Source organism: Jaculus jaculus, chromosome 5, assembly GCF_020740685.1.
Source record: "Jaculus jaculus isolate mJacJac1 chromosome 5, mJacJac1.mat.Y.cur, whole genome shotgun sequence".
In the NCBI taxonomy this organism is placed as follows: domain Eukaryota; kingdom Metazoa; phylum Chordata; class Mammalia; order Rodentia; family Dipodidae; genus Jaculus; species Jaculus jaculus.
Window position 1 is genome coordinate 59585844 of NC_059106.1, and position 12831 is coordinate 59598674.

The window sequence follows — 12831 nt, forward strand, 5'->3', positions numbered from 1 at the left end:
CGCTGCCCGTGCCCATCCAGGGAGGGGCGAGGTGCTGGAGGGGCCCGCTGCGGTCCTCTTCCTCGTCCTTCCGACCTTCATCTTCACGCGTGGAGACCGCCTTCAGATCCCCAAAGGAGATGTGCCACGGGCCACGCAGCTCTCCAAAGCTCTGGGGCGAGCCCAAACACGAAGACCAAAGAAAGGCCATTAAACCCCAGCATCCAAGGGGAAGGAGGGAACTTTCTCCCGAGGTAGAGAAGTGGTCGGCAGGCTGAGATGTGAGCACCCGAGCTAGCCGTGCAGCCTGCTGCTTCAGACAAGGCGAGGGCAGAGGGCCGGCCTCACTCAAGCTCGGAGGCGCTGGCCAAAGCACAACTGGAGTCCCTCACAAAAGTCATGCCCGTCCGAAACTTCATGCTGGTGGGTGGCTGGCGTCGCAGAAGTGACTCCCTTTGGTCTTGGGGTAGAGGCTCATCGTAGATGGTGGAAATAAGACCCAAGCCAGTTCCACGGGACTTCTTCGGTTGCCCAAATGGCTGTAGCTTTTCTCCATGGTACCTGTGTTTTAAAAGGGGCTCTCACTGAGAGGGCTGCTCCCTTCCAAATCCCAGTAGAAATACCAGGCGTGGTGGCGCACGCCTTTAATCTCAGCACTAGGGAGGCAGAGGTAAAAGGATCGCTGTGAGTTTGAGGCCAGCCTGAGACTACAGAGTGAATTGCAGGTCAGCCTGAGCTAGAGTCAGTCCCTACCTCGAAAAACAGAAACACAGGTCAGCCCGAGCTAGAGTGAGATTCTAAAAAAAAAGAAAAGAGGGCTGGAGAGATGGCTTAGCGGTTAAGCGCTTGCCTGTGAAGCCTAAGGACCCCGGTTCGAGGCTCGGTTCCCCAGGTCCCACGTTAGCCAGATGCACAAGGGGGCGCACGCATCTGGAGTTCGTTTGCAGAGGCTGGAAGCCCTGGCGTGTCCATTCTCTCTCTCTCCCTCTGTCTTTCTCTCTGTGTCTGTCACTCTCAAATAAATAAATAAATTAATTTAAAAAATGAAAAAAAAGCTTCATTAAAAAAAAAAAAAGAAAAGAAAATTCCAGTAGAGGACATGAAGTAACTACTACTATCTGTTCTGTCCCGAAGTCAGACCTTTCATGGTGATGGGGACTGGACCCAGGGCCTTGTGCATGCTAGCCAAGCACTACCGCCAAGGAGCCAGAGCTCCAAAGACAAAGCTTTAAACCTGGAACTTGCTTTCTAGCTCTGGGTCTATCTGTTGACAGTCTGTGCCAGCCCAGCAACCGGGAACCTGAGAGAGTATATTCATTCTATCGTGACAGCCTCAGAGACAGATTCCCTATCAAACACAAACTCAGACTCTCCTGGGGTATCCATCATCCATGCAAGTTTTAGCATTTGACCTAAAATAGAGAAGAACAAGGCTGGAGCTGGGCATGGTGGTACATGCCCAGCACTTAGAAAGCAGAGGTAGGAGGAATCGCTGTAAGTTTGAGGCCACACAGAAACTACATAGTGAATTCCAGATCAGTCTTGTTTAGAGCGAGACCCAACCTCAAAACAACAAGGAAAGAAAAAAGAAAACAGTAAGAGATCTACTTTTTCCTTCTAACTCTGCTTTGAAGTTTATCCTCTAGGAGTATGTACCACCCAACCCAAAAACAATGGGGAAAGGGAACCAGCACATTGTAAAGGCTTTGTCACACTCACCCCAATCCACGCTTGCATCTGGGGTGCTGACCATCACCATCCAGGGCCTCAGGCACCCCGGAGCACCTACTGCCCAAGCCCTGGCCCTCAGCCCAGCCCTGGCGCTCCATCACCTTCCTGCCAATGCCCTGCAGAGGGAAGGGACAAGATTCACTTAAACGTGGCTCACAATAAACAAAGCAGTATGGAGGAAGGGAGGGAGCTCCTTAGAAGAGGAAGACTAGGATAGAAGAGGAGGACTGGGCTAGGAAGAGAAGGAACAGAGCCAGGTGTGGGGGCATATGCCTTTAGTTCCAGCAATGGGGAGGCCATAAGTTTGAGTCCAGCCTGGCACTTTATAAAGAGTTGAGTTCCAAGGGAGCCTGGACTAGAATGAGACCCTATCTGGGGGGGGGGGGGGGCGTGGGGATAGAGGGCTCACGGGGCTGGGTACAGTGCTCACTCACCTTGGTGTGGCGTTCAAAGGTGCCCACTTGGTGTCCAATTACAGAGCCATCTTCCTCGCCATCTCGGAGTCTTTGTTCTAGGCGCATTTTGACAGAATCTCGGGCATCCTTGTCTCCACCATCTGAGAAACCAGAGATCATTTTGGAAGGATAATGTTTCTGTGATTTCCTCACAAAATTTTCATGGCATTATGTCAACTCTCTCATGAGACTGGGAACACAACAAGAACAGGAAGCATACATTGCCTCATCTTACAGAGAGGAAATTAGAACCCAGAGGCTATCCAAGGCCTGCTGATCAGACCAGGTCCTTGAAGGTCATCTCCACACGTCCTTCCTCAGAGAAACTTTGCAAACAGCCAGCACATAGACTTAACTACAGGTAGTGCATACAATCCATGGAAATGGTGAGTGTAGTCTGTCCTCTGTATCTACAGGTTCTGCATGTGCAGATCCAACCATGTTTGAAAATACAATACCTTAAGTGGGTGTGGTGACATCCTGAGATGACATAGTGAATTCCAGGTCAACCCGGGCTAGAGTGAGACCCTACCTCAAAAAGCCAAAAACAAAACAAAAAAAAAAACTCATAATACCATTTATACAGCATTTATATTTCATTAGGTGCTAGAAGACACCTAGCAAGGATATTTACACAGGGACTTGCTATGTGGCCCACACTGGCCTCACACTTGCAACAATCCTGCTTTACTAAGTCTTCCGAGTGCTGGAATTACCAGTGTGCATCACCATGCCTGAATGAAATTTTTTGTTGTTGTTTATTTATTTGCAAGTAGAATGAAGACACAGAGAAAGGGGGAGGGGGGAGGGAGGGAGGGGAGAGGGGGAGAATAGGTGTATCAGGGCCTTCAGCCACTGCAAACGAACTCCAGATGCATGCAATACTTTGTGCTACTTGCTTTACATAGGCACTGCAGAACCTGGGTTGTCAGGCTTTGCAGGCAAGTACCTTAACCACTGTGAAATCTCTCCAAACCACACCCCCCCCCTTTTTTTTTTTGAGGTAGGGTCTCACTCTAGCCCAGGCTGACCTGGAATTCACTATGGAGTCTCAGGGTGGCCTCAAACTCACGGCAATCCTCCTACCTCTGCCTCCCGAGTGCTGCTGGGATTAAAGGCGTGTGCCACCACGCCCAGCTTAAAATTTTTATTTTTTTAATTTATTTTTGGTTTTTCGAGGTGGGGTCTTGCTTTAGCTCAGACTGACTAGGAATTCATTATGTAGTCTCAGGTTGGCCTCAAACTCAATGTGATCTTCCTACCTCTCCTCCCAAGTGCTGGGATTAAAGGTGTATACCACCACACCTGGCACACTCAGCTGATTTTTGTTTGTTTTTTGTTTTGTTTTTCAAGGTAGGGTCACTGTAGCTCAGGTTGACCTGGAATTCACTATGTAGTCTCAGGGTGGCCTCAAACTCATGGCAATCCTCCTACTCCTGCCTCCCGAGTGCTGGAAAAGTGTGCACCATCACGCCCAGCTTGGCTAATTTTTTTGAAAGAGAGATGATATAAAGTGTGCATGAAGATATATGTAGGATATAATCAAATACCATATTACTTTACTGTATAAAGAACATGAGCATCTGCTGATTTTGCTATCCATGAGGGTCTTAGAAACAATCTCAAAGATACTGAGGGAGAAGTATACAGTGAACTAACTTCCTTAAAGAAACTGGTTCTGTCATGGCCTCTGTAAGCATACAGAGCACAAGTTCTATCTCCCAATACCACCACCCTTTGCCCAGTACCTTTGTCGTAGTAGACACTCATGTCCACATCCCAGTCATCTGCTGTCTGTTCATCAAAATCTACAGGGATACAAAAGGGTCCAGAAGTATGGGTTAAGTTCTTTGTTTTGTTTTGGTGCCTGGATCAGACCCTGGGTCTTGCACAAGCTAGGCAAGTGCTCTCTACCCTTGTGAACTACATCCCCCACCCCTGGGATTCATCCATAACCCTAGGATTCTCAGTTCTGCTGAGAGCTAGACATAGAGTTAGACCCAAGTTCCAGAACCTGAGGTCTGGGTTTGTACTTTCAAGCCTCTCCTCTGGAAAAGCTATTCAAACCTGGCATGGACGGTATCCATCGTCTACTTATTCCACTCATTCTTCTCTCAAAAAAAGGATGACTGGTTCCCCACATACAAAAACAGAAGCTAGTTAGTTCCCTTTTGGTCTAGTCTATTCCTTCTTTGCACCTCAGCTATGAGGTGAATGGATTTTATGCACCATGTTCTCCCACCACAGGCCTAAAGCCAACTGATCAAGACTGAAACCTCCAGAACAATGCACCAAATGAACCTTCTCTCTTTGGAAATCGAATTATCTCAGGTGTTTGTTACAGTGACAGCAAGAGGACCCAAACATAGGCTTACCTCCTTCCTCCTCCTGCCAAAACTGAGCATCGGTATAGAACACCAGACCAGAGCCACCTTTCTCCCACTTGAGCTCAATCTCCTCCTCAAAGAGTCGTTCAGTAGTCCGCTCCTGCCTGGTCACATCCTCATGCAGTGCTTCATGCCGCTCCCACTCCTCACACCGGTCGTCATCCTGCCAGAAAGAGGAGAGAGATGGCCTACATGCCCCACTTTCCTCAGGCCCAGAAGGAAGGAGTTTCAGGGCACAGGAGGCAGGAAGCACCCAGCCCGCAGCTCTATGCCTTCAGGTTTCTCCAGAAGCAGCACATCCAGACCTTAAAACTTTGACTAACACATATCTCCATACACTTACATTTCTCAACATAGTTTACACCTTTCCCAGCAACCCTGACTGTCTCAGCTCTGTGCTTTAGGCTCCATGGTTCTTGCTGCCTAAAATAAGTGCCTCTCCTCCACTGGATTAAATCCTCATGTTCTGAGTCCTGCAGCTTACATGAAATCCTCACCCTTAGGCCCACAGCTCTCTCACTAGTTGCCAAAATGTTAGTGCTAATTGGTATATATAATTTAGGCCTTTATACATTATGCCACATAGGACAAGACCTACCATTAGTACCTATTATTTCCCAGGCCCTTCAAGTAACTCAGCTCCTCTAATCATCCCAAGGACCCTGTGAGAAATGCCATTACCCAGATTCAGAGGTAAATGATCTGTCCGTAACAGCACATCAAGAGAGTAGCAGAAGACTGGAAAGATGGCTCTAGATTCCACGTAAGCCAGACATACAAGGTGACACAGGCACACAAGATGGCATAAGCATCTGGAGTTCGGTTACAGCTGCTGAAAGCCCTGGTGCACCAATTCTCTCTCCCTCCCTCTCTCATTAAAAAAATGGAAGAAGCTGGGCATGGTGGCGCACACCTTTTATCCCAGCACTGGGAAGGCTGAGGTAGGAGGATTGCCATGAGTTCAAGACTACCCTGAGACTACTGAATTCCAGGTCAGCCTGGGCTAGAATGAGACCCTCCACAAAAAAAAAAAAAAAAAAAAAAAAAGGCTGGAGAGATTAGCAGTTAAGGCACTTGCCTGCAAAGCCCAAGGAGACAGATTCAATTCTCCAGGTCTCACGTAAGCCAGATGCACATGGTGGCACATGTATCTGGAGTTTGTTTGCAGTGGCTAGAGGCCCTGTCACACCCATTCTTTCTTCCTCTCTCTCTCCCTCTGTGTCTAACAAATAAATAAATATAAACAAATCTTAAAAAAAAAAAGTTAGCTGGGTGTGGTGGTGCATATGTCTAATCCCAGCACTGGGGGGGGGGGGGGAAGGGGAGAGACAGAGATAAGAGAGCTGCTGTGAGTTAAAGGCCACCCTGAGACTACATATTGAATTTCAGGGCTAGACCAAGACCCTACTTCAAAAATGAATTAAATAAATAAAAGAAGATCTAAGCTATATGATGAAAGCAAAGAGGTTAGAAAAGCAGCAAGAGGGCTCTCATCTCAGATATGCTTCTATTTTCATAGATGTTAACCAAGTCATTAGTTTTTAAAAGTTATTTATTTATGGGCTAGAGAGATGGCTTAGCAGTTAAGATGCTTGCATGCAAACCAAAGGACCCACATAAGTGAGGTGCACAAAGTGACACAAGCATGTAGAGTTTATTTGCAGTGGCTACAGGCCCTGGTATGCCCATTCTCTCCCTCTCTCCATCTTTTTCTCCCTCTCAAATAAATAAATAAAAAGTTTGAAAATAATAAAGTTTAAAAATTATATGTGGCTGGGCATGGTGGCACATGCCTTTTAATTCCAACACTTGGGAGGCAGAGGTAGGAGGATTGCCATGAGTTCAAGGCCACTCTGAGACTACAGAGTTAATTCCAGGTTAGTCTGGACCAGAGTGAGACCCTACCTCGAAAAAAACCAAAAAACAAAATACACACACACACACACACACACATATGTATGTATGAATGAATGAATGAGCTATGTGTATACACACACACACAAGATGTGGTGAGACCCTACCTCGAAAAAAACAAACAACAAATATATATGTGTGTGTATGTGTGTGTGTATACACACACATACACTCTCTCTCTCCCAACCCCCTCCCTCCCCCCCCCCCAGATGTGGTGGTATATTGCATTTAGTCCCAGGACTTGGGAGGATCACTATGCCTTGGGTTATAGAGTGACTTCTAGGTAAGCCTTGGCTAGAGTAAGACCCTGTTTCAAAAGAAAAAGCACATATGCACACTCAAATATAGCTTGTAGCTTTATATCTAAGATCTGAGTTCTTGGGCTGGAGAGATGGCTTAGCTCTTAAGGCGCTTGCCTGGAAAGCCAAAGGACCTAGGTTCAATTCCCCAGGACCCATGTAAGCCAGATGCACAAGGCAGCACGTGCATCTGGAGTTCGTTTACAGTGGCTAGAGGCCTTGGTGCACCTATTGTCTCTACATATATCTGCCTCTTTCTCTCTCTCCCCCCCAAAAAAATAAGTAAATAAAATGAAAAATAAAGATTAAAAAAAATCTGAGTTCTCGTACTTCATGGAACCCTCCTGAGAAACTCTGGTTAAGAACCCTTGTAAATTAAAAAAAAAAAAAAAAAAAAAAGGAACCCTTGTAATAATATATAACTGAGGAGAGACTGCTATTAATGCCTGGACCTCTTTAAGCTACCCATAAGAGCAGGGTGGCACATTACTCACATCATCTGAGTGACACTCTTCCTCCTCCTCTTTTCTTCCTTCATCCTCTGGCTCATCACAGTGGCTGGCTAGTGTATCCACCAGGCAGGATCCCTGAGGTATTTCCTCGCCTTCGGCTGTGTACACATGCTCCTCTTGCTCTGCAGTCTCTGAGTCCTCATACTCAAAGGGCACATTGCCATAGCGCCTGGAAGAGCCTGTCTTGGGGAACTGGAGCTGCAGCTGGGTGATGATTCGAGGCGGTAGGCGACAGGCCTGGATCAACTCCAAAAAGATCCGCAGGGGAGTCCCTACATTCCCATTGGGCATCAGCACTGGTGGGTTCAGCTCTGGCAGCTGCCTCAGGTCGGCCAGGGTGAAGGCTTCATTCTCTGCTCTTCGACTCTGCAGTTCCTTCCGGGTCTTAAAGGGAAAGGACTCCAAACCTTGGGAAAGATGGAGAAGAATGGATTTGAAACCTCTCAAAATACTTAAATCAGAATCAATTACAGTTTTTTTTGTTTGTTTTTGTTTTTTTGAGATAGGGTCTCACTCTGATCCAGGTTGACCTGGAATTAACTATGTCATCTCAGGGTGGCCTTGAACTCATGACAAATCCTCCTACCTCTGCCTCCCGAGTGCTGGGATTAAAGGCATGCACCACCACACCCGGCTTCAATTACAGTTTATATCCCTCACCCCACCAAGCATGGTGGCATATCCTTATAATCCCAGGAAGCTGAGACAGGAAAACACCGCAAATTCAAAGCCACCCTAGTTCAGGCTGAGATCTTGTCTCAAACAAAAAATATCCATTGCCCTAATGCTGTTCACTTTAAAACTTCTCTGCAGTCCTTTCTACACTTCTTGGCAAAAACAGCAATTTCGCTGGAAGTGATGGCACATGCCTTTAATCCCAACACTTGGGAGGCACAGGTAGGAAGACTGTTGTGAGTTCAAGGCCACCCTGAGACTACATAGTGAATTCCAGGTCAGCCTGGGTTAGAGCAAGATCCTACCTCGAAAAGCAAAAAAAAAAAAAAAAAAAAATTATATATATATATATATATATACATACACACACACACACACAGGCACATTATTTTGCTTATTTGAGAGAGAGAGAGAAAGTAGCTGAGAGAGAATGGGAACAACCACTATAAACGAACTCCAGACACTAAGCCATCTCTCCAGCCTTCACATCATTTTTTACCACCTTGGCTGAGTGTGTTTTTTCCACATTTAGCTCTTGCTGACTTCTTGGTGCTAAGGATGGAATCCCAGGTCTCATGCTAAGCAGGCACTCTACAACTGAGCTATATTCTCAGCCCCATGTTGATCTTTAACTGTCATCAACTCCCAACCCTTGCACACACATCATGCGTCACAGCTACACCAAACAGTCTAACACACTGTGAAAGTTTCAGGGGATTTCTCATTTCTGTGTATATGCAAATGACATTTACTTTGAACCCCATTCTTTCCTACAAATTTCTATTTATCTTTCACTATCCAGATGAACAGTTACATTTCCTGAGCTCTCTAGAAGTTAGTGTCTACTCTCACCTAAAAGTACTTGGGGAGGGGGCAGGAGAGATGGCTTAGCGGTTAAGTGCTTGCCCGTGAAGCCTAAGGATCCCGGTTAGAGGCTCGATTCCCAGGTCCCACGTAAGCCAGATGCACAAGGGGCGCATGCATCTGAAGTTTGTTTGCAGTGGCTGGAGGCCCTGGCACACCCATTTTCTATCTATCTGCCTCTTTCTCTGTCTGCTGCTCTCAAATAAGTAAACAAAAAAATGTTTTTAATAAAAAAGTAAATAAATATATAAAAGTACTTGGGGAGGGGGCTGGAGAGATGGCTTAGTGGTTAAGGCAATTGCCTGCCATGCCAAAAGACCCAGGCTCAATTCTCCAGGACCCATATAAACCAGATGTACAAGATGGTGCACTTACAGTGGCTGAAGACCCTGGCACGCCCCTTCTTTCTGTCTATCTGCCTCTTTCTCTGTCCCTCTCAAATAAATTAAAAAAATATATTTTTCAAATACTTGGGGGATTGGGGAAATTGCTTAGCAGTTAAAGCATTTGCCTGTGAAGCCTAAGGACCCCGATTCAATTCCCCAGGACCCATGTAAGCCAGATATACAAGGGGGAACATGCATCTGGAGTTCATTTGCAGTGACTAGAGGTCCTGGTGCACCCATTTTTCTTTCCCACTATTTGCCCCTCCCTCCCTTCCTCCCTCCCTCAAATAAATAAGTAAAACATTAAAAAATATTTTCAAGCCAGGCATGGTGGAGCACACCTTTAATCCCAGCACTCGGGAGGCAGAGGTAGGAGGATCACCATGAGTTCAAGGCAACCCTGAGGCTCCATAGTGAACTCCAGGTTAGCCTGGGCTAGAGTGAGACCCTACCTTGAAAAAAAAAAAAAAAAGCACAAGGTGGTGCATGCATCTGGAGTTCTTTTGCAGAGGCTAGAGGCCCTGGTGCGCCCATTCTCCACCTGCCTCTTTCTCTCTCTGTCACTCTCAAATAAATAAATAAACAAAAAATGGTTTAAAAAAAGTACTTGGGGGCTGAAGAAATTACTCAGCAGCTGAGGTGCTTGCCTGCAAAGCCTAACAACCCAGGTTTGATTCCCCAGTACCCATGTAAAGCCAGATGCACAAAATGGCATATGTATCTGGACTTGGTTTGCACTGGCTCTAGAGACCCAAGCATATCTATTCCCTCTATCTCTCTCATCTCTCGTCTGTCTCTGTGTACTTGCAAATAAATTTTATTTTATTTTATTTTTTGAGGCAAGCCCAAGAGACTGGCTTTTTAAGTGTGTGTGTGTGTGTGTGTGTCAGAGACAGAGAGACAGAGGCAGAGAGAGAATGAACTGACATGCCAGGGTCTGCAGTCACTGCATTTGAACTCCAGACTCCTGTGCCTCCCTTGTGTGTATGTGCGATACTGCACGCTTATGTCACTGTGTGTCTGGCTTATGTGGGACATGGAGAGTCAAGTATGAGTCCTTAGGCTTAGCAAACAAGTGCCTTAGCCGCTAAGCCACCTCTCCAGCTGGCAAATAAATTTTTAAAAAGGGAAAGAAGCCAGGTGTGGTGGTACATGCCTTTAATCCCAGCACTTGGGAGGCAAAGATAGGCAGATGGATCTAAGTTTGAGGCCACCCTGAGACTATATAGCGAATTCCAGGTCAGTGTGGGCTAGAGCAAGATCCTACCTGGAAAAACAAAAACAAAGCAAAACAAAATAAAAAAATAAAAGTACTTTTAGGAAGACACCTGCCCAACAACTGGCTGTTTAACCCTGAACTGATACCACCCTCATTAGTAATCCTCAGAGACAAAGATAGTTATTTATAACTTCTCTAAACTTCCTCATTTTCTCTCTCTATCTCTCTCTCTTTTCTTTTTCTTTTTTTTTTTTTCCGAGGTAGGGTCTCACTCTAGTCCAGGTTGACCTGGAACTCACTATGTAGTCTCAGGGTGACCTCGAACTCACGGGAATCCACCTACCTCTTCCTCCCAAGTGCTGGGATTAAAGGTATGTGTCACCATGCCCGGCTCATTTAGTCTTTTAAAACTCTTGTCTTCTTTTTAAAAAATATTGTTATTTTTATTTATTTATTTGACAGAAAAAGAGGCAGAGAGAGAGAGAGAGAATGGGCGTGCCAGGGCCTCCAGCCACTGCAAACGAACTCCAGATGCATGTGCCCCTTGTGCTTCTGGCTAACGTGGGTCCTGGGAAATCGAACCAGGGTCCTTTGGCTTTGCAGGCAAATGCGTTAATTGCTAAGCCATCCCTCCAGGCCCTCTTGCCTTCTTTTTTTCAGCCTGGATGCACATATGACCACCTTCACTCTAACACCCACCATGGTTTACCATGGAACATGCATTCCTGACTGCAATCTCACTCACTTCTGAGTAGGCTCTACTGGAGACCCAGTCTCCCAATTGTTCATTTTAGTTGAAAGACGAAATTTCCCTTTTGTGCCCCCTTCTATGTCAATACAAAATAAACTCCTCAGAAAAAAGGGCCATCCGAGGGGTTAAATAAGTCGGAAGATCTCTCTTTTTCCTCCTTCTTAAATATTTATTTTTATTGTTTACTTAAGAGAGAAAGAGGCAGAGAGAGAGAGAGAGGAGAAAGAGCGCACCAGGACCTCCAGCCACTACAACTCCAGATACATGTGCCACCTTGTGCTTCTGGCTTACATGAGTGCTAGGGAATCAAACCTGGGTCCTTTGGCCTTACAAACAACTGCCTTAATCGCTAAACCATCTCTCCAGCCCTTCCCCCTTTTTATCTTTTTTTTTTTTAATATTTTCAAGCAGAGAGAGAAGAATCAGCAGCTGCAAATGAACTCCAGGTGCATACGCCACTTTATGCATCTGGGGGAATGAAACAGGTCTTTGCAGGCAAGCGCCTTAACCGCTGGTTCATCTGTCCAGTCCCTCCCCCACTACACACTTTGTTTAAAAAATCATGCCAATAGAGCCTCAAGCTCTGTTCAGAAATTACCTAAACTCTTAAAGACCAGAGGTCTGACCTCTGGTCGCCACTCAGGAAAGGTGCCCCGACCGTTGCCTCTCGTTCCTCGTACCTGCAGCCTCCGTGGGCAGCCTGAGTCTGCGGATGAGACAGCGGCCCGGGAGCCAGGTCCCCTGAGCATCCAGCCAGCGGCGACCCGAGTACATGCGAAGAAACCTCTGAGCTTGAGCCACCCCCCGCACGGAGACGATGCAGCAGCAGGTGCGGGCGGGCGTCTGGGCAGAGGCCCCCCCGGGGATCGCCGTGCGCGCCACAGCCAGGTCGCCAGCGGCCGGCACCGGGGTGGAGGGCTGGGCAGAGCCAGGGGCGGCCTGCGGAGGAGCCGGTTCCGGCCGATGCCGGTAGTGGAAGCAGAGGAAGCCGCCGCCGCCGCCGCGCCGCTCCCGGAACTGGCAGAAGTAGCTCCGTAGCTGAGCCGAGCGCAAACCCGGAGGGATTCCGCTCACCACCAGGTAAACCACCGGCTCTTCGTCCGCCTCCCTGGGCGCCGCCATCTTGGACGGTCACATGACCACCAGGAGCCTGCGATCGCGAGAGCACCACGGACCGGCTCGGGACTCGGCCTTGCGAGAGTGTGACGTCACCAGCAGGCGGTTCCGGCCGTGGGCAGGTTCCCGCAGGAGCGGAAGCCTTGGGTGCTCTCGGGGATAGCTTGCCTGGCGTGTGAAAAGCCCGGGGTTCTAAGGCTGAACTAGCCTCTATACCCCTGGAAACCACTCTTTATTTTTTAAATTTTTGTTTTGTTTTGTTTTTGTTTTTCAACGTAGGGTCTCACTCTGGCTCAGGCTGACTTGGAATTCACTATGTATTCTCAGAGTGGCCTCGAACTCACAGCGATCCTCCTACCTCTGCCTCCTGAGTGCTGGGATTAAAGGCGTGCGCCACCACGCCCGGCTTTAAATTTTGTTTATTTTTATTTATTTATTTGAGAGCGACAGAGAGAGAGAGAGAGAGAATGGGCTCACCAAGGCCACTGCTTGCGCCCCCTTGTGCATCTGGCTCACGTGGGTCCTGGGGAATCGAGCCTCCAA

The 12831-nt window shown here is 47.3% G+C and overlaps 1 protein-coding gene across 1 annotated transcript; it reads right to left on the minus strand.

Moving 5' to 3' along the window:
* Window positions 1–306: 306 nt before the first annotated feature.
* Window positions 307–12295, minus strand: Gpatch3 (G-patch domain containing 3). Its single transcript, XM_004671221.2, has 7 exons — window positions 11853–12295; window positions 7260–7684; window positions 4541–4715; window positions 3914–3973; window positions 2145–2266; window positions 1699–1826; window positions 307–540 (listed from the first exon to the last, which is right to left on the minus strand). Exons 1-7 carry the CDS (start codon window positions 12292–12294, stop codon window positions 324–326), a joined length of 1569 nt encoding a protein of 522 aa, XP_004671278.2. The 5' UTR covers window position 12295; the 3' UTR covers window positions 307–323.
* Between the last annotated feature and the right edge of the window lie 536 nt (window positions 12296–12831).